The sequence below is a fragment of the Cryptomeria japonica genome, chromosome 1 (assembly GCF_030272615.1).
Source record: "Cryptomeria japonica chromosome 1, Sugi_1.0, whole genome shotgun sequence".
In the NCBI taxonomy this organism is placed as follows: Eukaryota; Viridiplantae; Streptophyta; class Pinopsida; order Cupressales; family Cupressaceae; genus Cryptomeria; species Cryptomeria japonica.
Window position 1 is genome coordinate 682,259,240 of NC_081405.1, and position 26,945 is coordinate 682,286,184.

General features: G+C 36.3%; 1 protein-coding gene across 5 annotated transcripts in view; it reads left to right on the forward strand.

The window, feature by feature from the left end:
- Positions 1-17,689, forward strand: part of LOC131044847 (uncharacterized) — an 83,181-nt gene extending 65,492 nt beyond the window's left edge. For 4 of the 5 annotated variants that reach the window (XM_057978300.2, XM_057978303.2, XM_057978301.2 and 1 more), the window contains 3 exons: positions 6,617-6,784; positions 16,842-16,892; positions 17,244-17,689. In XM_057978300.2, the coding sequence (XP_057834283.2) occupies positions 6,617-6,784; positions 16,842-16,892; positions 17,244-17,312 (288 nt within the window). In that variant the 3' untranslated portion in view covers positions 17,313-17,689. Of the gene's footprint in view, positions 1-6,616; positions 6,785-16,841 lie in introns of all 5 variants that reach the window. The other variant, XM_057978302.2, reaches the window with a different exon arrangement.
- The last annotated feature ends 9,256 nt before the right edge of the window (positions 17,690-26,945 follow it).

Consider the following 26,945-nt stretch of genomic DNA (forward strand, 5'->3'; position numbering starts at 1 on the left):
GTGAAATAGCTTCTTGGGTAGTGCATGCTGAGAATCTCAAGGGGGACTTACGTTAACAAATGTCTTCTGAACTGTTGGACTTTAGACGGATTTAGCAATTTTAAGCTCTCTTTTTTTTTTTAGATTTTCTGGGATTTAAATTTTCAAAAAGGAGAAAAGAGACAGGGTTTGAGAAAGCTAATCTAATCCTACGAACTCTGGAGATGGTATTAATTGGGTGCTCTCGGGAAACCAAACTTTGCTTCGCCACACTATGGACAACTACACAAAGCCGGTGCAATCTTCAATGGGTTGTGCTTATGATCGAGATGTTGGGATGCACAGAGGATGGGCTCAGACAAACTTTGCACAGTGAAATGGAAATCATCCATTCACGAAAAGTATGAGCGGAGATACACCATCAATTAACACTTATCAAATCCTTCATTCAATTCTAATAACATGGAAGCAAATCTAAATTAACTCTAACGAAGTGTTGAGGAAATTGAAACCATGCTAATCATTCAAACAATAGGGATTACAAAGCCTTAAGAGAAAGCACACATGCAATATATTATTCGAAAATGACCTTCACGCAACAATATGTCAAAAACCTCACACTCTCCAAATGAGAGGAGGTAACCTTATATAGTTTTCAGAAATAAATGAACGGCCGAGATCAAACAGCGATCAAGGGCCCAGATTGAAAGCTACAAACCCTAATTAGGGTTTCCTAAAACTATTAGTTTGAAAGAATGAGAAAGTGACATGTGGCATAGCTGTTATTCTTACTGAGGTGCGTCCAGTTTCCCCTTTCACAGATTCGATGTACCTGGACACGATAAGCCTGAACTCCTCCATAGTGACACTTGGCAAGCTGCTAATCTGGAAGTCGATGATGTCCACATCATCGGTACATGTGGCGAGGATGCTTTCCCACTCAATTGCTTGGGCAAGAAAGTTCTCATCAATGAAGAGAAAATTTGCAACCCTTGAAAGATTGCCCTTGTCAATCATCCTCGAGTCTTTGAAGAAGCTCGACTGAATCTTGGCTCTCAGGTTCTCTGCCTGCAAATGCTTCTCCCTTATACTCTCTTTCTTCCAGATCTCTGACGCTACATGAAACACCTTACTCAAAATTTCCATGACACTCTCCTCTGTTTCAAAGCACTTAGTCTCGGATTTCTTCAAAACTTCAATATGGGTGACCAAAGCATAATACTAGGTGTTGAAGTCATACCTATCCCCAGCCTGTATGACGCCTGCATCCACCAAACTTCTCTTCAACAAGCCTCAGATAGCCTTCAGATGTGGAAGTATTTCATCTTGAATTTCCTCCACATCTTCTCAATTGGTAGCTAGGTCCTGAATACGACTGACCAACGAAGAGGCCGACTCATGTGCTGATACTAAATTTTCCACAAGTATATCAGCACGTGTTGAAGCATCTGAAATCCACTCCTTGGCTTGTGTGAATGTGCCCTTCATATCCTTGTAATTCTTCATTGACTCCTGCTGAAGAGGCTGTGGAGGGGTGACTGGTATCTCATGGTTGAGTGGCCTAGTAAGATGGAGAACATACTTCATTGCTGATTTTCTTCCTCAACCTTCTTTCTCTTCTCTCTTTCTTGAGCTAAACTCGCCTTGAGGGCGTTACAAGAGTCGTTGAAGTACTGGACTTCTTGGTCTTGGGTAGGCTTACCCAATTCTATAGTGGTGATCTTATAATCCTCCGGGGCAATATTGTCCCGAGTTTTTCCTTCCTTTGGCACAACTATCTGAACTGTCCTGAATCCTGCACTATCCCTCTGAATCAAAGAGAACTTTCTGGTTGGCTTGGGTGGCTTGGCTATGACTGGCTCATTCACCTTCTCCAGAAATGCTGCTGTGTTCTCTTCAGAATGGGCTTCCTTAGGGACCTTAGCCCTTATCCTTTCTCTCAGTCAATCAGGAATGGTCAACTGCTCTACGGTATTTTGATCAAACCCATCATCTGTCCCTCCTGGTCTAGTAGCTATACCATCCAAGAAGACTACTGGAGATGCAGGCGTTTCAACTTCTGTAGCTGCATTTAAAATTTGCTCTCTGTTCGGACTTTGGACAACTGTTTTCATTATTTCCTCAATTGAAGGAGACGACACTCTCACTTCATTATTTACCATATATATGTCCATCTCCTGCTCCTCTACTGCATTCTGATCAGGCACGGCAAATGCGGCACTCAGGATGGAATGACCTTCGCTGGACTCCCTTCTCTCCCTTACAACCTTCTTTCCTATGGCCTTTCCAGAGCTTCCAACTAACTCCTTCCTCTTCCGAGACCCAACACTCTCTGGATTCCGAGCATTGCCTACAGAGATGCAAGGGTTGGTGGAAAGCGAGTCATTTACTCCCATCAAGTCGTAGGTTAGGGCCATACCTGTAGACTTCAATGGTTTCGTCCTTTTAGAGGTCCACCATTTAGAATATTCGACCACTGACCTCACGAGGTCTACCAAATCTGATTTTTCTTCCTCTGACCAATCTATCAAGGCTAGTGGTTCATTCTTCATCTTTTCAAAACCTGGCTGCTGAAGCTCAAGGCTGTCTTCTACTTGGTCAGCAACTCTAAACACCTTCGTTGCTCTTACCATGTTCAAGGGAATCCTCGACTAAAATCTCTTCTTGATCTCGAAACTATCGGTTGCGTTAGCCCAATAATCTTCTAAATCAACTCTGTGCTCAAATGTGATCCCTTCGATCCTTTTTATTTTGTGGAATGGATCAAAATTCTTCCTCGCCTTGTATTGCTAAAAGGGGTACCAAGCCAACTCCTTCTTAGCAGTGGCAGTGGCTTGTGACGACAGACACGTTTCCAGTCCATTCCCAATCGTGGGAGAGGAGGTTCCTACCTTCTTCTGCTTATCTCTTTGAATTGCCATATATCCCTCCAATTGCCTCACAACCTCAAGTAGCACAACTCGGTTGGTAGGGTAAGCTGGAAGCTTATAGGGAGATCCGGTAAACCCTTGAATTCTAATGTAAGTAAACTTCGGGTATTGGATATACCAATATCCGAATCTACCGATGAAGTCCATAGACTCTTGAGAGAGTCTCTGATGTAGTCCACCTTGCACCGTCCGTGTGATGTGTATGAGGAATGTGTCATTCACCCTTTTGAAATGGAACTTTTCTTCCATGTGAAGCTGGGGATAACAGTCATAGATTGGAAACTGATTTTCTTTGTTACCGACTTCCCCTCTGCAGGTGAGACCTCTGTATCTGTAGGTTCTAGCCAGGGAATAGAATAGGTACGAGCTCATGAAGAAGGTCCTATTCGCGTCCAAATTCTTCAGCTGGCTATCCAAGTTGTCACTTATCATTCGAGCCCAGTCTATCATCTTCACTCCGTTCATTATTTCATTTATAAAATAATACATCCAGGGCTCGAATGGAGCACCTTGAGGATTCTTCAGTAGCTGATGAACCAGTGGAGAAGGACACTTTAGAATGAGAGTTTGAAAGTTTCTAGGTGATCTAACGACGAGAGTTAGAGGATTACTAGGTGATTTAAGACGGAAGTCGAGTCAAGGATTGTCATTGAATAATTTCATTTCAAGGGGTGTCATTGTGCTGATTTGTTAAGGATTTCTTTAGTGTTGAGTTTGTATGTGTTGTAGAAGTTCATGGTAGCTTGAAGGCCAGGGGTTTTCTGTTTATTTTATGTTTTTTCATGATATTTTTTCATTGATTAAGTTGGTTTGAAGTTTGGGAAATTTTTCCTAAAATTTTATGAGCTTGCCATACATTTCAGGCTTAGTATTTGCTCACTGTTTTGGGTTAATTTGTAGCAGAAGTATCTTGCTGTTGATATCTGATTTATGACAGCAAATATGATGTATTCCATACTGGGAATCAGTTTGAAAAATTAAATTTCAGTTGGATGAAGTTTCAGTTTCATTTTTGTGAAGTTTGGTTGAAATTTTTGTTTACTTGATTGGCAAATTGTTGAATTTAATTGAGAAATTCCTAATAGTTCTCAAATCTGAATATCCAAGGGTTTTGGAAAGAGAATCTAGTTCCTCAATATATATCCTTTGCTGAAAACTGATTGAATTACTTAATTAATTTAATCTGGGACATTACATCTTTGGAGGCAAGTTTAATTATGTTTTAGAGGGAAAAATCTGGGACCATTAGCAAATTGGGAAAATTGTGATTGGTTGTGGTTTTTTCTCAATTTATGCTTCTTTGTTTTCAGACTGTGAATTAGTTTGTCTTTTTAGAAAATTTCCCAAGTTGTATCTGCTTTTCACTGCTCTAGGTTTCATTGTAATATCCTCCTACATTGCCCCTTGCTGGCTGTGTCTAGAGCCATCTCATGGAGTTTTATTTGTCATTATTTTTTTCCTTGTAGAAAGAAAAAGAGCTGATGCTTGTATTCCTTCTGCATCATTTATGATAGATTACACTATACACATACATATGTTGTAATGTCCTTGTTTTCAGATTCTCTAGCAGTGCAGTTGTCGCTGACATTTTGAGTTTGTTTTAGCATGATCCAAGAGGTGTTTTGGTATTTCCAATGAGCTCGGATGGTTTAGAGGAGTTAAATGACGCTTTCAGATGTTATTTTTAGCTTCCGGTTTGGGCTCCAAGATTCTTGGAGAGTGCGTCTATTTTTAGTAAGTCATCTAGTCGGGATCGTTTATCATCTTTCATCATTGGGATCACTCTTGTGCCGTTAGATTTCGATTCTGATGCTTTTCAGCCATTTTTGCAAGGTGGGTGTACTATTGGGATAACGAAAAATAAAAGTGAGATTTTAACCCACATTGAGAGTGGAGGTTCACCAACGGTTTGGGAAGTCTTCATAAAGGAGTCTCGTCCTTCTCAAGAGATATGTTATGTAATCATTTGATATTTGAATTTCTCCATAGTTGTTGGTGTGACGGTGACAGCCATTTTCAAGGGCGAAAACCCTTGGGAATTCGTGTGTTGGACACAAATGATTCGTTCAAAATTCATTTTGGGGCTTATTTGCAGTGATATGAGCAGTGCCGTGAACAATAACTTGAACAGCACTGCTACAGTGACATGAATAATGCTGCTACAGTGATGTGAACAGTGTTTGCAGCAGGTTTAGATTTGTTTGAGCAAGGATTTGTTAGTATTTTCATTGCTAAGTTGTGCTAGGGTTTGGAGGAGATTTTGGAGAGTTTGGCATCACCAAATTTGCAATCAGCATTGTGTTTCAGACCTTCCAGTTAATTACAGAAATCTCAGACTTGTTGGAGTCTAGATTTGAGTTTGTTTCATCATCATATGGTCTTTTACGTTGCTCATCTCATTGTTATTGGAGTTATGCTTCATCCGGGTATGTTGTAATTGTTAAACACTCAAATACTTAGGGTTTGTACTTGCTGTTACAATCTGATAAATACTTGAGTTATTTGTAATCAGACCTCATATTTTACCTATGAAGGGTTCCTTTGGTATTGTTAAGTTGTTTGTTATGTTCTCTTTTATTTCGTACACGTAATTGCAACACCATAAATCCAAAATTGAAACAACAAACTCAAAAATTCATATCAAACCCAGAAAATCAGAATTCAGAGGTTTGCATGCCAAGTGTTTGACAAAATGCCAAACCATCAGAACTGAAAATTAAGGGCAGAATAAGCAGGGGTTCTTACATATGTTCTTTACAGGTCAAAGTTACTTTGCTGGCTAAATTGATTCTGTTTGGCATTGTATCAGATTGATAGGTGTGTCCACTTTTGATTTCGCTTGTTACGTTAGTTTAGGCAATGTTGCTTGGTTTATTGCACTTTCTGCTATAAAAAGGAGCACAGAGGTGTTGTGACTGCTGGACGGGGGGAAGTTTAGTTAGAGTAATTCTTGATTAGCTGAAATGTTGACAAGAGCAGCCTATAATGTTAAGTTGTGATAAAGAGTGTTTTAGAATTAGCCAATAATGCAATTTTTTATGGTGTAGAAAAGCACAAGGTTCCATCATTATGTTTGATAGTCGATTATAATTTTATTTTTCTGCTGGACTACTAGAAGACTTTACTGCATTGTGGGCATCTGAGGCCTTTACAACTGCCTTTGTTTTTTGGTTTGAGATATATTTTGGGGATTGTGAAGATATCTATTGAAGGGAGGATGTTAATCTAATGACAAATTGCATTGTATTGTTTCTAAATTCTAACTAATATTGAGTGATGTTAGTATTGCAATATTTCACGGCAATAATTGGTGTCTGACTTCTTTTAGGGGCTTCTTAATTATGTTTTATTATTGAAATGTATTTGTTGTCAACGTTTTAAATGGTTGTCATAGTATTGGTATCAGCTTTTGATAGAGTTTTTGTATTAATCTTTTTCTCTCATTTTTCTAGTTTGTTGATGGATCAAATTATCACTTCAGACAAAGATGACTTTAAACAGAATATATAAAAATCCTTCAAGTGATAAATATATTATGATTTAAATCTGTGTGAGAGAGAATGAATGGGGGTTTGTATTTTTTACCTTTAAAAGTGTGGAATTTATTTTAATGGAGCAATTGGATGTGATCCAGATCATCTTTTGAAAGGGACTATTATATCAAGCTTGTTGGAATACTAATATCACGGTATCTTTATTTCTTGTAGGCAGTGCTGATTGCAGTAGATTGCCATCCTCGTGCGCTTGTCAGTCATTTTCCCGGCTTAGCTTCTAGCAGGGGTGTACCTTTATTTTCTGTTGAAAACCATGGATCTGGTTCAGAGCAGTTAGGTAAACTATTGAAGTTGAAAACAGCAGTTGCTATTGGGGTTAAGGTAGGTTTCTTTTGTGAAGTGACTTACTTATTATGATAAGATTTTTTTAACTTAGAAATTTTATAATTATTAGAACATACTCCTGGTAAAAACCTGCAATAAAGTCTTGAACCAGTAAAATGTTTTGGTAGGCTTTTTGCAGGAGCATATTTTAATGATTGCTTATTACGCTTCATTTTTATGATAGTCACTCCTAGAAGGTTATATCCGTTATTTTTATGTGCAGATTTGTATGATTTGTTCTTATTATCAAGGGAAGTGTTTTCTGTATGAAATTGAACAGTATTAGGGCATATATTCTAAAATGCATATGTTAATATGTTAAGTTTATCAGTCTATTGCAGTTACATCTGAAAGAATTTAGATCATGACATTCAGCATAACAGCTTGGCTTATCCACTTGACTATATAAATAGTCATTTTCTCTTTAAAAGCTGATTGTATTTGTTTAACTTCAATAGAAATTAAAGTTAGATGGGGTCGAAGGGCAGAAGCACACAAGTGCACATCATTTTCTCGTGGTTTTTAAGATGCTAAAAACAATGCTGATGAAGCCAAAAAGTAGATATTTCATGTCAAAATTATCATCAACTCATCCCAACTGCCTTGGAATTCGTATGATAAGTTGTGCCTTACTCTGCCAGTAATGACATAAAAGCTGTACATAAAAATTCTGCTAAGTCTGCCATACAACCAAGACTTGCCTAAAGATATGTTGTCGTACTAAACATTGCCAATGTTGCCAGGACTGTCGTACAAGGTAAGATATTGCTTGCGGTATGGGGAAATTGCTCACTTGCTATACCTAGAGTGCTTCCTATACCAATTCAACAAGCCTTGTTGTTTGAACCAATGAGACAACTGCTACTCGTAGGGATGCTGGTTGTATTGTGAGAATACTATACTTGATGCAATCTATGATGTCGTACGGTAATATTTGACCAAGGAAGCCTTACAGTGTTTCTGAGCTTTATGTGGTGTGGAGGGCTTTGATGTTGTACGATCTCAATGGCAAACTTTCTTTGCCATACGTGGTGTGGACTTCATACGCTACTAAGGATTCCTTGTTGTATGCAGTGGAGCAAGAAATTCCATGCACGGAAGTTACCAAGATGGAGCCGTATGGGGAGGGAAAAAGATGTTGTACTTGATGGTGCTTTTATACCCTGAACCAAACACTGCCATGCCGTACATAAGAATTTGTCAGAAAGTATTGCACACTATTATCAAGCCGTACGGGAGGAGGAATGTAGGGAGAATATTGTTGCCATGTGTGGAAGAATGTAGGTACTAATAAGTTTTTCCTAGCCTCAGTCCTTAATGGTTGTGCATGAAGCCATACTCCCTTGCCTTGAAAGTTACTAGCGATTTTTTTTGAAGTTTGTACTCTACTTGGAACTGTACGGTATGCAGCTGTGAATGAAAATGTCATGTGATATACAATGGTGCTACTGTGCATAATCTATGTCCACATCGCACAGGGCCTATAACCTTTATATGTCGTCATACTTTGCTTGTGCCATCTATAATTTTGCATTCTTGTACATAGTCGGATGTTGTAATTGTGGTCTTTTGTGACCTATAATTTCGCACATATGAACTATCCAACTTTATAAAATCACTTTTTATCGATTGCTTAGCTTCGAGAAGATAACACGTTGATGGAAATACCTTGTAGTCCTCCATTTTCCCATGAAATAATCCATTTAGGGAATTCGTCTCGTCTTTAAAACAATCTTCTATTTCGAGCAGACCTTCATTGTTTGGTTCCATGCCTTTCTTCGTCCATACTCAACTCTTCGTCTTCAAACTCTGATTCAAAGGATGTCAACTCCTTGCTCACCACTTGATTTCTCAGGTCAATGACGTACTTCCTTTACTCTTGATTGAGTGTGTGTTCTTCTTTCAATTGTGATATGCCTTGGTAGCAATCAACCATTCCTTGCCAAGGAGTGCATCGCATGCCTTCTTTTGCAATGGGATGATGACAAAGTCCAAGAGAACGTGTTGTGTCCCAGTCATTACTTTTTGCGCCAGTAGCATGCCCAATAGCATGTTCCATGCTGGTTGGCACCTACCAACTTGAAGGTCGACAACTAGAGTGTTGGTCTTTTGAGGCATTTCCAAGTGCCTTTTGGTAGTACGTTTACACTTGAGCCTTCATTGACATGGTGTTTGTCAATTTCCTCCCCATAATTTCCATCTCGACGACGGCTGACTTCCTCTTGATGCTCACCGTTAGCAATATTGGATCACATGCTGGTTTCCCTACCGGACCACCGGTCCCTCTTGTGGTTTACATTGTTTCTAGTTGACTTTGTCATCACTGACCATGTGGTAATTGCCACTTTCAGCTGCAACCTAGTTTGAAGGTGGTCTATCACCTTGATGGGTATAGTTGTCTGTAACGCTGAACTATGTTCTTCTTTGACTCCGATCGCAATGGCGTACTTGCAGTTCCGTTGGAGGTTATTTGTTCCTTCACTAGCTCATGTTCTACTTTTGCTCTGGCTTTTCAGAGTTGTTCCTTCTCTGTACAAGTATTTGAGTACATCACATTTTTCGTCTGTGCTCTCGTATTTGCCAGAATTGCCTCATCTTGTTCCTCCACTTCCAACGTTTAAAGCCCTTTTGCTTTAGGTAGTTGGCATCTTCATGGTAACCTGGTCCATACCATTTGCACAATAATAAGATGTTGTCTTTCTTATTTTGGCAGTCTCACAAAGTGTCCCCATTCGCTACATTGTTGGCATTGTATGATAGGACATCCCCTGGAGTTGTATTTTATTTGATTGCACCCTTCTTGATGATTTCCGTAACCACCTATGGTTTCAATGGAGTAGACTCTCCCTATGTGAAGAGTACTTGTGTACTTCTAGTCTTCAAATTATATGGACACTCCTTTACTTAATAACCCATCACCTGACAAATATCACAGACATTTTTCTAGGACAATTACCTTTCATGTGCCCCTCAATTTTGCACTCACTAGACCATAGCTCATTAGTCTCTTTACTGGTTCCTTTCTCTGCCTTCAATATTTTCATCATTCTCATCATATCCCATTGTAGGGTCTAAGTTGTTTTAGATTTTTTGTCGCTACTACCTTCAGTGCTCTCATCATCATCAATCTTCGTCTTCCCTCAAGAGGATGTTTTGTTTTCACTCTCGATGTCCATCACTTGATTGTGGGCATTGGCATATGAGGACAAAGGCACTACTTTCATCTTCTTGCGCAATCAGGGGATCGGTCCCTCCATGGACCACCTCTTCAACTTGTTGGTTGGTTGGTTGGTTCTCCATCTTACTTAGAAACTCCTTGAGCTGACGATTGTAAGCTCGTACTTTCTCATCTTTCCTTTGTTTCATGTTGTAAATTTCGGCAACGGTCTCATTATCGTCCCGTCGGTTTCAAATGCCTTCTTTGGCACCTCCCAAAAGATTGTGGATGAAGCATCTTATTTTGTGAATAAATCGATGGCTATACCTTGTAGCGTTGTTGGAAACACACTCAGCCAATAGTCCTTGTCCTCCTGGCCGCTTGCTATTTAGATGGTCTCACATGTCTTGCAGTGTCACGTAGGATCTTTTGACCCTTTCCCTGTGAACTTCGGCGATTTCTGTCAATCCACATTCGAACTTGTCGGAGGAGTCACCATCTTTCTCGCATGCTTACTCTCATGTATTGGACCTGGGCGGACTATTTCAACTACTATGTTTCGGTGCTTTCCCAACACTCTCGACCATGCGTGCGTCCTCTACACGTCTACCTCAAGTGTCCCCAACACTCCAAGTATTGTGCTCCGTCTGTCTGGGGGTCTGTAGTTTGGATCCTCCAATTCTCGATTCCTTTGAGATTGATACACAGTGGAATATGTCTATGAGTTCAGGATTTCCCTCTTCTTACTCCTCATTCAACGTTGATTGTGTAGATGGATGGTTTGCTCGTCCGATTGGATTTTGCTCAAGTGTTTCTTGTAAACTAATTTGTTCTCTTTGTTCTACAATCCTTAAAGATCGCCTAATCGCTTGGTCTTGACCACCTTGTGGCCTTTTCTTGGCTTTATTCGGATTGAAGGGCATGAATCACTCAAATCTGACCCGACTTCATTCAAGGCAACGACGCCAAATGTTTATTGCTATATCTAATAAATTAAATACAAGAAATAATAATACAAATAACGATGCATACCAGATACATGAGTAAAATATATCTTTATTTGCACATGACAATGCATACTAGATACAGGATAAAATATGTCTTTATTTGCTCATGAAATTATTATAGAGAAGACCATAGATGGTCAGCGAAGGATTCCATTTCATTTGACTATACCATACTACCTTCCTTGATGGTACACAACATAATCAAAGGAATTGATGGTTGCCAAGAGGAACACAACAATCAATCAATTGACACATATAACTACCCAAGAGTGACAACAACTTAATTTGGACAAATAATACATTGCCGGATAACCAATATTATCAAACATAACAATAGTTATTGTATGTTGACTACATTAAAGATGTCAAATTCACCCTTCTCCATCAACGCTTTGTAACCATTTTGGATCAGCTATCCCACACTCATGAGATTGTGCTTAATACTAGGGGCAAAATAGACATTTTATATTTCCTTCTTTTCACCTTGCTTGGTGCAAATCATAATAGATCCTTTGCCTAGAGTTAAAACTATACCATTGTTCCCTATTTTAATCTCAAACTTGACATTTTTATCAATGAAAGAAAAAAAAACTTTCATTACCACTCATGTCGTTGAAACCATAGTCCAAATACCATACTTCAGAGCTGCCTTCTTCACCAATGTTGCACATGATGAAGGTTGTGGACTGATTACTTTCAGCTATATTCTCATCAGCCACATTTGTACTTTGTTTGGACTAATTATGTTGCTTTTTCTAGCATTCACTTGCATAATGTCCAAACTTATGATAATAATAACACTCAACATTGCTCTTATAATACCTCTAATTCGAGTTGTTGTTTGGCTTGGCTTGTTCGGAGCTAGAACGAGAGCTACTTGCTCTATCATGACTGTGAGCTTGTCCCAAGCTATCTCCTCCAGATTCTCCACGGCTAGAGTTGCCATGACCGTTGCCTCTTGAGCTTCGTCCAGAATTGTTTCTACCTGCCCCTCTACCTCTTGCATTGGTTAGAGCTTTTAAAGCTTGTTCTTGGGAAAAAGTTGTAGACATTTTTAGGCGTTGCTCATGGGTTTGAAGAGAACCCATCAACTCATCCACCATCAATGTAGAGAGTTCCTTGGCCTCTTCAATGGCAATCACTATTACATCAAATTTAGAGGGCAGACTTAGGAGGATTTGCTCTACAATCCTCTGCTCTTCCATGGTTTCACCATTTGTCCTCAACTGGTTTAACAAACCAGAGACTCTTGTGTGAAAATCTGAAATGGATACACTGTCCTTCGTTTGTGGAGTCAAAAAATCTTTTCGAAGTATCTGGAGCTTCACCAATAGGACTTTATGAGTCCCTTTGTAGTTTGTTTGGAGGATTTCCCAAGCTTCCTTTGCATATTTAGCTACTGCTATTCTGGGAAATATTGCCTCTGTCAAGGTTGCTTCAATCAAAATGAGGGCTTTTGCATCTGTCCTCCTTGTCTCCTTCATTTGGATATCTGGTTGTTTGTGAGGGCTGCCAACTGGGCCGAGTCAGTTATATCACAAAATCACTGACCACAAGCTCTCGGAAATCATTTGGAACCATTTTTAGGTCAGACATCATAACTTTGTCCATGAAAGCACTGTGTCTGCTACCAACTCTTTCCATTTTCTCCTGCCATGTTTCCTACATAATAAATTACAATACCCAAGAAAAAATGTCCAAGTCACTGTGGACTCAGGGTTAACTAGCTCTGATACCAATTGTGAGAAATTAAAATGCCCAAATAGGCACACACAGACCAAACAGAAGAGACTGCTGCTTAGATTTCAATTAGACTGGGAATACAAATAAAACTCAAATTAAAAGAGTGCTGGAACCATGCAAATTCTTTCTACTATTAAATCTGAAAAGGAGTTTTACAAAATAACAAAAATTAATTACAAAATATTGATTACAAATACTTGCAACTATCTAGAGCTGTGCCCAATCATAAGCTTCCTAGAGCTATGTGCTGCTCATTTCAAAACACTCAGCTGCTGCTGCTACAAAATATTCACCTAGAACTGCTGTTCACAAAAAAAATTCTTCCAACCGACTTGTCCGTTGACATTCTCTCTTTGTCTTCTGCTGTCCTCATAAAAAAATCCCACACAAATTCAAAATTCAAATTGACCTACCAAATTATTTTCACTGCAGAATGCTACTGCAAGTCAAGGGCAATTTGGGGGATGAGATCCCAATGTCAATCTTCTGCAGGCTGTTCCTGACAGGTAGGTGGTAACACTAGGGAGCCCCAGGGGAAATTAATAAATTCCAACAGTTCATAAAAACAGAAGGGGCATTCATTCTTGGAGATTATGATTGTTTAAAAAAGTATGTAATCTTTTTCAAAAAACACTCATATTTATAACTTTATTTTAAGGAAATAAAATAATATTAATAATTTAATTTGTTTTTGGGCCTGTTTTCCTCAAAGTTCTAAATTCAAGCTTTCTTTTTATCACCTTTTTGTACTTACGAGTACTATGAGACTAGTGACACTCAATTTTTTAAATAATTAAATATAAGTTGTCTTTTAATTTATACTTTTTGACAACTTAAATATTTAATTATTTATTTAGTTTTCCCTTTTTACCATCCCATTAGCCCATAGGAAAATTACAGAATTAGGCTAAGGATCATCCGCAAACTTGTGCTTGAGAAAGGGATATGACATAGGTTGCAAATTTGTATATATATTATTTGACCTTAGGGCCTGTTTTTTGGTGGGGCTTGTGTTGGGTCTATTATTTGTCTGTGATCTTTCTCACATACATTTTTAGAGAGAACTTGGAAGTATTTAATCTCCTAGTCAATGTCTAAATATTTTCAAGGCAATGCCTCTACCATTGAAGCACCATAATTTTGTCACTCAATGGATACATTTGGGTCTTATTGCATGTCTAGCTCCTTTTCCATGGGTTTCCTTTCCACTTTTATGCCTAACTTTATTGTAGGGAGCGACCTATCTATAATCTTGAATATGCTTGTCTTTGTCATGTCTTATATCATATTATCCATGTTTAATTAACTAAAAATCTGATAAGAAGCATTGCCATGGAAAAAATGGTCAAGAACTTATTAAATGCAATTAGTTTCTTCTTTATCATCGCCAAGAACTTTTGGATTTATTTCTTTGCTTTAGGCTCCCTTAAATAATAAGCTTGCACATGTCTCTTAATTCAGACACAGATCACACACTTTCGCGTGTTTTTAGACTTGCAACAAATATGCATTTAGAGATGTCATCAGGAAAGCTTTCAATTTTATACATTTTGATAAACCACCATTTTTCTCATAGTTGTTTTCTCTTCCCACTCGTTTTTAAAATAAAAAATGGGTGTAAAGTTGTGCCTTGCCATATATGAGTAACTTTCACTTTGCTCTTTTTAATATAGACTCAAAGCTAGTCAATGGCGACTATAAGCTTGGATAATTGCTTTTTTCTTGACATAGAGTCACCGATTCTAATAAACCTATCAATGATATGTTTACTATTATCTAGCTAAGTTATCAATTGCATCCGATAAGAGAAAATAACACTGCATACTAGATAGAATTACAGAATATAACACAATAGAATCTTTTATTCAATAGCGTTTTCTTACATACATGCAGATTAGGGAAGCCCAAGCCAAGATAGATGCTTTCATCGTCTATGACTATTCAATATAAATGGGGCCAACTATTGTCAGTTAAAACAAAGCCATTGGGATTGGTTACAAGTTACAACTAAACATGAACAACTAACCAGAAGCCAACAAGTTAACTAACAAAATAGTTTGCTCCATGAAGTAACAAAATTTTAAAAATTGATTTTAAACTAATTACATAATAGCTACATGATAAAATGTTTAAAATTTAAACAGAGAATGTAAACTGATCCAAAGTAAATTACGTGCTCTTTTTCAATTTATATTTATTGTTTTATTAACCTAAACAACAATATACTCTCCAATCCCCAGTTATTAGATTCCATACAGCGAATCTATATAGATTATAAACAGATGCACAAGCCATATTTTTCTTTGGATGAAGGATTTCAAGCGCAGGCTGTAAGGAGCAATAGTACAGACATTTTTCTATCAATATACTGTTAAGGTTGGGAGAAAAGGACTATGACAATTCAACGAGGACTGCTAGATTGTTGCTTTTGTACATAAATTCTTGATATTTTGCAAACACTTGGTCAATATTATCATAAGTGGGAATTGCAGTCCACAATTGGCAAATAAAAGTGTTAAATGGCACGGAACATGGCAAATGGAATCAATGCCTGTTTGTGATGGGATTATGGATTTCTATAAAAATTAGAGAATAATTCATCTATTATGCATATGTGAAGAAACTATAGGAGAAATGCTATCTACACCTCATGGAGATAAGAAGAACAAGTAGATATCTATTTTCTGGCATATTGGCAAGAACTTTACCACAAAATATATATAGTTTATTATAATAAACCAGCATACTCATCCTTCAACTTAAAGTACATATCTAATGTCAATGATAGGGAATTTGAAAATGACAAGAACATGCCTTAAATGCTAAACCCTCTCGGCATTCCTGCCAGTAGAAAGAATTCTCACAATGTCCTCCTTAGATCCACTGCTGGTTTTGTCTAGTTGCTTCAAATGAGAAACAACAACAAAACATCCCTCTCTGTTTCAGATGCCTCGCTCATGGTACCACTCCATTCATCCTGCCCATTGCTCAAGACTGAGAAATGTATTTAAACTAAATCACTCTGGATTAGTGTAATGGTGCTGTTCGAACATACAACGGAGTGTGACTTTAGCATTGAACAGGATGGGCTACATTTCCCTCCCTCATTCACCTGTCCACTTTCCTCCAACCATTTGGCAATGTTTTTATTACTGTATTCTTATTTGTTCAATCTTTGTGTGCAGTTTCTTTAAAAAAAATAATTGTATTAAATTTATGATCATTACACACCTAATTTAATGGTTCAAGGTTTGTTTTACAAGACAAGGGTAATCAACCCCATCCATAGTCTCTAATATCTATTATACATTAGCTTTACCAAAACCTTAATTATTAATATTATTTCAATTAAATCTCATTTCACAAACCAATTATATGTATGTATATAATGATCTTAATTTGATAACCATCTTGATTAGTTAATTTCACCAAAGCAAAATATATGAATCTGTTTAACTAATTAAATTATCAATTGTATCTAACTAATTAATTAATTAATTGTTGTTATAACTCTGTGGCTATTATAACATTCTCATTTTGTCATTTTGATGCTTCTCACTTGTAAATTCTAGTTGGTGCTTTCAGTTTTCAGATCATTTGTAATGTATTTTGATTTTCGCTTATTAGATATTAAAATGATAACATATATGATTTTGACAATTGGTATTGTTTAATTGATATCACTTACCAATTATCAGCTGTGTAGCTTGTTCTCAATTCTGTATTTAATAATTTATCATTTAATTTCATAGATTTTATGACAACCCTTTGGCAAGACGCTAATTCCCAAGTTTCTAGTAAGTGGATGCTATCTATTATATATTCAAATGATAACGTTTATGATTTGACAATTGGTGTTGTTTAATTGTTATAATTTATCAATTATCAGCTGTTTAGTGTGTTATAAATTGTGTATTCATTATTTAGTTTTGTACATTTTGTGATATATATATTTAATGATCGTTTGGAAATACATGCTTATTCCAAAGTTTCTAGAAACTGGATGTTATTTTCTCGACTGTTGATATTAAATTCGGTATATCATCTATTTTGTTGATCATGATGCAATTTTTTATTATATAACTTGTTTTTTTCCTGTTTTTGAAATGCCAAAATATCTTGATTATCTGGATATACTTTCATTTAGGTGGGAGAGTCTGCAATAAATAAAGTTATTCAAGATGCCATTGATGATCAGGTATGGAGATTAAATTCTAATGTAGCTTTTGAATCACAAGAAATGACTACAGAGTGAGGCAGTAAGCAGTTGTCCTAACTCCAAAGGTTTATTTTTGGAAGATAAAACTCAATATTCGTGAATGATCAGTGCCCATGAAAAGAATCCCATTGATCACATCTTGTTCTGTACGTCAATATGGCAGTTTATCAATATGTCCTGCTTGGTCCTTGTACTTTGTAAAGGTTTTTGAAGCAGGATATAACTTTTGAAAGGATGATATATCTTGGTCGGCTATAAAATGTTATTTAGGTATATGATGTCACATCTGGCAATATTGCTTTCTGCCTGGCCTGTTTCTGTGTTTTGCAGGATCAACATGCAGTTAGCAAGGAGGACGTTTGGAGTTTAAATTTTGAGAATAGTTGGAGCATGGACTAATTATGACAGTAGGTCATGTCCGATGCAAATTGCTACTTGTATATCCTTGTATTTTGAGCGTAAATATATTTTGAGTTAAAAGAAGCAGTTAGACTTGTCAAATTGTCTACCTTCATGATGTGAGCTTTAGTTTAAAAATGATGGGTTATGCTTGTGTTTCGGTAATTAGTGTGAGTATAGTTGTGAATTGTTGTATTTTTTATTTTTTTGAATCCCTGCACGCTACCTTTTAGTGCTCATGAAGCTGAAATTCGGAAGTCAATAATGATATTACTCATGTTGGCTTGACCTTTGTGCATTGTAATTTTGAAAACTTGCGTACTATCTATTTGTATATGAATATTTTGAACATAATGCAGTCAAACTATGTACCTTCATGATGTGACCACCAATCTAAAAGTCGTCTATGTTTGTGTTTCTGTGATTGGTGAAAGTATAATGCGGTGAAAGTATAATGCAATTGCGCATTGTTGCATGTGGTATTATTCATTCTTTTGAATTCCTGCTCACTATCGATACACTCAATAGACTCACGAAGTCAATTTTGATGCTATTCATGATGGCATGGTCTTTGTGCATTGTTGCTTGTATTTTACTTTCTTTTTTCATTTCTTGCATGCTATCTATCAATGTCCACGATCAACTTGGATGTGAAGTGTGACGCTTCTTATATTTGCACTATCTTTTGCCATTTTGTAACAGAAAATAGCTTGATAAAAAAATCAAGACACCAAAAAATAAATTTCGAGGGGTGTTGATATTAAGTGCAATACTATTGACATTTTAACTGCTGCATATCTTTTCATAGATTTTGCCTGATAAGTTGACATTGTGGACTCACATTTAAATGTTTGTTTTTAGCTGTTATATTGATTACTTGAACATAAAAAATGAAAGGTATTGTTCACAAATTTTTTTGCGGTAAGTTAAACTTCCAGAAACTTCTGATTTTTACTGAATAAAATATCAATCGTAGTGTTCAGAAAGTTATGTAGAAGGCAAGCGCTTCTCAGTGGGATATGTGGATTTTAGTTAGTATATGAACAGATGACTTTTTAAGAGTCCATATTAAATGAACAGCGGTAAAATCCTTCCAAGTGTTTTTTCCGAAAAGAGTAGAATACGGAGGAAATATTAAACATTGCAAATATCCTTTATTCTTGACAACAAAAGCGTCCAGGTTTGAAGGCCTAATTAAGTCGAGTTTTCACATGGAAACAAAGCAAGCCAAAAGTGATACCATAAAACTAAACAGCAGATAGCTAGGCTTGTGTATAGAAGATATGTTATAGAACATTGCAAAACAAGGAGACTTGGAATCACAGATCGTTGATTTGGTTTAGCAAATGAAAGCTATGCAATCAGCATTTAGTTCATAATCAGCAATATCAAGTTTGATGGTGGCTTTGATTCGTAGAAAAGGGACGTGTCACGTAGTTTCTTGAATGACTTGCTCTGATTTTGTCAATGGCTTGGTGGAGTTGGCTCCAGTGTGTTGAATTAACAGATATGCTCTTTGGGATGTGCTTTACATTGAGATGCTACGAGGGGTGGCCTTTGGGATGCCCTCACCTTAAAGGTGCTGATCTAAAGGATCATTTGGTGCTTCTTTGCTGCTCGTTCTTGTGCCTTTTGTTGAATTGTTTGAAGTGAATTTCATTTGTTTAGTTTATTAGAAATAATCTCTTCAATGGCTTCTTGCCTATTGTGGAGGTGTTGATGATTTATTCTCTATAGATTAAGGCATTCTAGTTGACGTCTCATGTGGTTTTGGAGGACCAATTGTCCTTTTTATCATTGTAAATGATTGATAAGCAAATATTTACATTGTTGGAAGAGAGCTATATAAACTTTGTTCACCTCCATTTAAGTCATGAAGGGTATACTTGATGTTAAAAGGCAATGAGGAGGAATTCGAGGATGGTACCTTTTTTGGGCATTTTCCATGTTTGGAGATGTCAGTTGATGCACTAGTAAATGGTATTACTTTTGCTATTATATATGTGTGTGTGTGTGTGTGTGTGAGTGTGTGTGAGAGAGAGAGAGAGAGAGAGAGAGAGAGAGAGAGAGAGAGAGAGAGGTATTATATACAGAGGTATTATATACATTGTTATCTACATAACAATGAAATCCATATAATCAAGGTTGATCCCACTCATGATAATATTGAAGATGAAGTAGGATGCATATCTTCCTTTCACACTATGATACTTCAATGAATACAAGGTCCTTCAATTTAAATATAGATCCTCGAAGGATCCTTGTGTCACACTTTTTCAAAGAAGGTTCGGTTGTCAACCTCCTTTGTCGAAACCCCCTCCCCCATTGTCTAGTGAATGTCTTCTTTTTTCAAGTTTTCATCACAACAAGAGTATTTTGTATGAGCTTCTTAAAGCCAACTTGATTACTCTCCCTTTGAATAATCAAAGAAGGATTCAAAAGCAAAATCAAGCCAATCCTTCTTTTTGCAAGTATCATCAAATCCATGGCCATTCCACCAATGAATGTCATGACTTGGAGGCTAAAAGTCAACAACTTATTGCAATCTGTATCATTTAAATTATAGATGACAATGAGTTTGACTCTCATCTTATTTCTTTTATGTAACATTTAAGTTCCTATTATGTTTCTTCTCACCATGTGACATTACTAGCTTACCTATTGGCAACTCAGTGAGCAACATAGTAGTCTATTTATTCTTGTCTCTACACTTGGGGGACAAGAGTAGTTTTTCAATCATTCATTCATTCTCAAGATTCACTTTTCCTTTGTTGAGTTGCATCTTTTATAACTTAGTGTCCTTTTTTGCATAGAACTATCCTTCATGTGAGTACATGTATGTTCCTTGATTAGGACCTACTCCTCCTTGAAACAATATGTCTTTATAAACGATCTCTCCTTATTGATAGAAAGTGTGCAATCCTTCACTAAGAATCCACTTATTCCTATCAATTGGGAAGACATGTATTCTTAATCTCCTTCCCCTCTTTAGATATGTCAAATCTATTAAAGATATCTCTTTTTGGAGGTAGATATCTTTTTGCAAAGATCTCTCCCTCCTTTTTCAATCATGCTACCCTCAAAAGAATCCTTTTACAATTGTTGCCAAATATTTCTTTTACAACTATCTCTTCCTTGCTCAAAAGAGTTGTGTACCCTTTAGCTTGGAGTGTATGTACATTGTTGCCTAAAGAATATCTCCTTGGTGATGAAGGTGTTTATCCTTGTTCTTTTCTACCTTGAGACATCAACATAGGGTCAACATCTTAAGGGGGGACATATATGTCAAAGACTTTGTTATAAGTAATCACCATACCTCACAATGTCATAAGATGCTCTTTAAATGTCATAATGACATTAGACACTCTTACTTTATAAACACATTACAAAATAATCTATATGTTGCGAAAAGTGAGCTAAAAGTGGGACAACCTTTTTTCCATTTGAGGATAAAATATTAAAGAAATACAAATAAATAATAAATGTGTTCATTAAAATGCAATGTTTATGCCATTTTTCTTGATATTATTCCACTTATATATCTTGTGAAACTAAAATGGGATCTTCAACACAATCATCTAACTATTAGGGATTGCTAAGCCCATAAACTCACGTCATATAATTTTTACGAGGGGCAAATTGATTGTAATTATTTGATCAATTTAGTACATAGGGGGACACATTGAGTCCTTCATGCTTAGTGGCATGTACCTTTTCTATTTTTAATTTTTTTTTCTTTTTCTCTATTTTAGAGATCTTCCACTAGGATTTTCTCCTTTTCTCTATTTGTGAGAGATTGCATTGGCTTATACATTGGTACCTAATTAGGCCTTGTTGTTGAGACTGATTTATTCTTGCATTTATGCATTCATCATTAGATTTTTAGCTTCTCCCTAAGTTAAAAAGGGGTGTTAGATTAATTAGAAAATCACCTAACTACTTATCTAATTTGGTCCTTTGTTACTTTATTATGCTTTCTTTAAACTTAGGAATGCTTTTTTTATTTATTATATTTAGCTTTGATTAGCACATGTATCATTCATTATGATGTGGGCACTTATCAAGCTCTCTTTTAATCTTGTCCTAGGGTTTACATCTAGGGTTTAATTTTTATGCTTTTATAAAATTTCATTGTATTCATTAATGTTTTGTGCATGAATACAATGTTTAGATTGTTGAGAAAATCTATTTTGCTTGATCTCCATTTGTGATAGGTGTTTTGGTTGCAAGTGATTCATGGGCATGTCGAGTTGAATAAATAACTCCAACTAAACTAATTATCAAATGTTAAAATTTAATTATTAGACATGCAAAACAACTTATTGAAATTAAAAAAAATGAAAATTAAAAAATATTTTTGAGTGATGTAAGATTTGTTTATGGAATTGGATGCTCCCACATCAATAAGCCATATTTCAAGAAAAATAATAGTCATCTTACCAACTCATAATTATAAGCAAGCCATCCTTTCTAGGTTTGCTTAGATAATTTCTAAGGCAATAATCAATCATTGTAAGTAGGTGATTTGTACCCTTCATAATTCAATGCTGTAAAACTCTAGAAGAGCATGCACTTTTAGTTCCACTAGTATAATGCAAGTTTAATAAGCCAATAGCTCTAGTGAGTATTAAAGAATGTTGAGGAATTACTTAATAGTATTCTTATGCAATGATTCAAGTTGTGCATGTTTGCATTATTACATATTTACTCAATGAATTCATTTGATTTCTTCTTTGTGTAAGGTATGATTATATTTTGCTTCCAGATGCTTAAATAGACACACAAACTTATTGTTCTATTGGATTGATACACTTAGTATCTCTAAAAGGATAATAGTTAGTTCCTTAATTTACTTCCTTATAGGTAGTGCTTGTGATAATAGTCATCGTGAGACCTATCTCGAAATGAAAAAACATCATGTAGAGCTATTAGATTTCCACAATCCATTCAAATATTGTGTAGTTTTTGGGTTTGATTGTGTGAGAATTTTTAACCAACAATGTTTCGAATCACACTTTGTGATCCATCATCAAGATGCAAGAGAGTTGAAAGAGTTGTAAGATCACACATTCATTAGATATGATATAGTAAATTCATCTTTGTATTATTACACATGTTGAACACACAAATACATTGAGAAGGTGGGGGGGGTTGAATAAGTGTATACCAAAAGCACTTTTCAAACTTCACAGGAAATTAAACATATAATGCAGAAGAATGAAAACATTAATAACACATCACACAACACTAGGATATACGTGGAAAACTTAGAATGAGAAAACCAAGGTGAGAAAAATGTTGCTTGGAGCTACTGTCCAAATCTAACCTTACAAATGTTTCAGATGATTACAATGAGTTTGAAAGCACCAACCTTTAGGAGACACCAATCCCCCAAATTTTATGGACATCAATCCCTTTACAATCACTAGATTTGAAGGCGCCAACCTTCAGGAGACACCAATTCCCTGTACTAACCTGCAAGACTACAATCTTGAAGTAAAAGAATGAATAATTATGAACCTTTAGTAGTTCTGCTTTGCTTCTTCAGAAAAATTAGCTCACTCTCTTTTAGCTCTGCAACTCTCTCTTCTTTTTGGTCCATCATTCATCAACAACTGTCACACTAACCTTTGTTGACATACATATATTCTACATTCACCTCCATAAGGTCGACCAGATCATAGATCATCACAATTCAAACAGAAAATTGTTTGCATCGATTCTTAATTACATGATCTATACAATTTTCTATGTTGCTTTAGAATCGTCCATTTGGTCGGTTTGCACTTTGTTCTTATCATCTCCAATTTGTAACCGTTAAAAATACACTTAAACAGTTGACAATTCAAGTTTCCAGAAGCTTTATTAACGCGCCAAACTGAACTCTTCAATATCTTTAAACTTGGACTGTCGATTTGCTTGATTTGACCAAAAAGACTTGGTCAACGCTGCCACTATGGTGGTTTGACGTGCCACATCATCAAACACGTCAACCTTTCACCTTTTCCCTTTTTATTGCAATATCACAAAGTGCCCGATGGTCAACATGGTCAAACATGTGAAACTGCGATAGCTTCCCTTTTCATTGCTATATCACAAGGGCTTGGTCAACATTGTGTGTTGACCAATGAAATAGCGAAAACTCCTTTCTCTTCTCCTCATGAACTTATTCATCGCTATATCATAGATGATCTAATCGTGGTGGGGTCCATATTTGCAAAACAATGACATCACTTACTTTATTGTGGTATCGCATGTTGGATGGGGGCCACTTAATCCCTTCTTGTGAAAAAGCAAAAAACCTTTGACTTCACTCCGTAATGGCAAAATCGCAGTTTCACAATGACGTTCTTTTCTCTATGTTGAATACCTGCGAAATGACGAAAGCCATTTCCCTTGTCGTCGTGGTTTCACAACAACGTTCCTTCACTCTCTGTCAAGTGGATGTTGACATCAATGCCAATCCAATGCCAACAATCTCCCTCGTCGACATTGATTTCAACCATTCTCATCTTCCCCCCCTTTGACAACAATGGCAAAGGGCGCCTTCTTACTTCGTCGTTGGAAACAAGCCATAACTCTACGCTCCATCTCACTATACTGCCTCTTTGAACTAAAACTCTGCAGCAAGGAAAATTTGAAGAATCCAGACGCTCCCCCTGCGAAAAAGCTCTCTTTGCAAGAATACTTCATAAGGAAGATAGGGGTAAAACCCCCAACTTGTGTCTTACAAACACAAATGTCTCCTTGGGAAGTGGCTTTGTAAAAATGTTTGCAACTTGATCCTTTGTAGCCACATACTCTAGCCGAACTTCTTGATCTGCAACCTTTTCCCTCAAAAAATGATGCTTGATAGATATATGCTTCATTTTAGAATGCATCACATGATTGTTTGATATGTTAATAACACTGGTATTATCACAAAGAATTGGTATTGGTTTTTCATACTCTACCTTGATGTCCTTCAAGGTTTGTTTCATCCATAGTAGCTGAGTGCAACATGGAGCAACAACTATATATTCTGCCTCTACAGTAGACAAAGACACACAATCTTGTTTCTTGTTGTGCCAAGAAACCAACTTGCTTCCAAGAAAGAATGCACCACCACTAGTGCTCTTTCTATCATCAACACATCCCACCCAATCAACATCTGTATAGGCATGTAAATCAAAATCTTTTCGTTTAGGGTAACACAAACCATAATCTTTTGTATGTTGTAGATACTTGAAAATCCTTGTGACTGCTTTTACATGAGTTTCCTTTGGAGCACCGTGAAACCGTGCAACCATGCATACAACATGCATTATATCAGGCCTAGAAGTAGTTGGATACAACAAACTTTCAATCATTGATCTATATCTTGTCGGATTTGTCAATGGAGATTCATCATTTTTGCTTAGTTTACACCCTGTTACCACGGGTGTCAGTTGGATTGCAATCTTCCATCTGAAACTTTTTTAACATTTCTTTCACATACTTGGTTTGGCAAATAAAAATACCTTTGTTAGTTTGAGTAATCTACAAGCCAAGAAAGAATGACAATTCACCAAGCATGGACATCTCAAGTTCCTTTTGCATAGCTTCAACAAACACTTTACACATCTCATCACTACTTCCCCCAAAGATTATGTCATCAACATACACAACCACAATCAATTGGTGATCTTCTTTAGTTCTAATGTACAAGTTACTATCTGCAACACCTTTTCTAAACCCTTGTTGTTGTAGGTATGAATCCAGTTTTGCATACCAAGCTCTAGGAGCTTGTTTTAGTACATACATAGCTTTCTTCAATCTGCATTACCAAATTCTGATATTTTTTTGACCTCCAACGTTTTGGTTGCTCGATGTATACTTCTTCAAGATTGCCATTTAGAAGTGCATATTTTACATCCATATGATATACTTTAAAATTCTTGTAGACTGAGAATGCAAGAAACATTTTGATTACTTCTAAACATGCCACAGGTGAAAGTGTTTCTTTAAAATTGACGCACTCAACCTATACATAACCTTTGCATACAAGTCTAGCTTTGTTCCTAACAACTTTCCCTTCTCCATTTAATTATTTTTGACTACCCATTTTGTTCCAATCGCTTTCTTGTCCTTAGGTCTAGGGACAAGCTCCCATGTTTCATTCTTCTCGATTTGATTTAGTTCTTCTTGCATAGCATCAACCCAAAGTTCTTGGGTTCAACCAAAGAAAGTAGGACAAGGTTTTCTAGTTGAGTTTCATGTTCGGGTTAAACTTCTTGTGTCCTCAATGTAGTCTTTCTCCTTGTCTGCACACATGCGTTTTTATGACCTATAATCTATTCTTCTGGGTGGTCTCTTTGTACAATTTTTGAAGGTGCCTTTGTGTCTATCTTTGTTGGTTCTTGAGAAATTGGTTTAGTATGAATTGGTTCAAGTTCATTTGAATCATTACTAGATGTTGAAGTACAAAGCAAATCTTCATCAAACTTCACATGTATACTTTCCACAATTCTACGTAGCCTCATATTATAGCATATATAAGCCTTGCTTCTTGAGTAATATCCAACAAAATATACTTCATCAAATCTAGTATCAAATTTGCCAAGATTGTCATCATCATGCTTTATGTAGCACTTTCAAAAATTCTAAAATGACTAACTGAAGCTATCCTTCCTATCCATAACTCATATGGAGTTTTGCAGCTGTTTGGTATCAATTGTGCTCTGTTTAGAATGTGAACAACTGTATGAACAACGTCCTTCCAAAATCTATCAGTTATTTTTGATTCATTCAACAGGGTTCTTGCCATTTCATGCACTGATCTATTTTCCTTTCAACCACACCATTTTGTTGTGGTGTTCTTGCTACAAAAAAAATTCCTTTTATACCATGTTTTTCACAATAATCATCAAATTCTTCTGATGTGAATTCTCCACCTTTGTTAGACCTTAAACATTTCAATCATAGATTCTTCTCATTTTCAACCATAGAACTAAAATTTTTAATTTTTTCTAATGCTTTTGATTTTGCTTTCATGAAGCACACCCAAGTCATTCTAGTGAAGTCATCTATGAACAATATGAAATATCTTTCACCATTCCAACCTTTTGTTCCCATGGGTCCACATAAATCAGTGTGTATGAACTCAAGTGGTCTTGTAGTTGAGTGCTCTTTAGTCTTGAAAATCACTTTTGTTTGCTTGCCAATTTTACAATGGCTACATACAATGTTTGATGGCTTTGTAATAACATGCAAACCTCTTACAATCTTCTTTGAACTGATTTTGACAAGATTGTCAAAATTTATGTGTCCCAACCATTTATGCCATAGCCAACTTTCATCCTTTTGACTCATGAGACATTTAGGTTCATTCTTTTCTTTGAGATTGTTTAGTATGTATAAGTTTCCATTAGTTCTATGTGCATCAACAATTAATCTTTCATTTTTGTTGATATCACATCCTTTCTTAGGAAATACCACATTGTGTCCATTATCACACATCTGACTGACACTTAGCAAATTGTGTCTGAGCCCTTCAACATAGAAGACATTTTGTGTTGTCCTTCCATTATCAAAACTGATTTATCCTTTTCCAACTATGGTAGCAGTTTCATTTGAACAAAATCTTATTGTTCCTTTGTAGTTCTCTTTTAATGA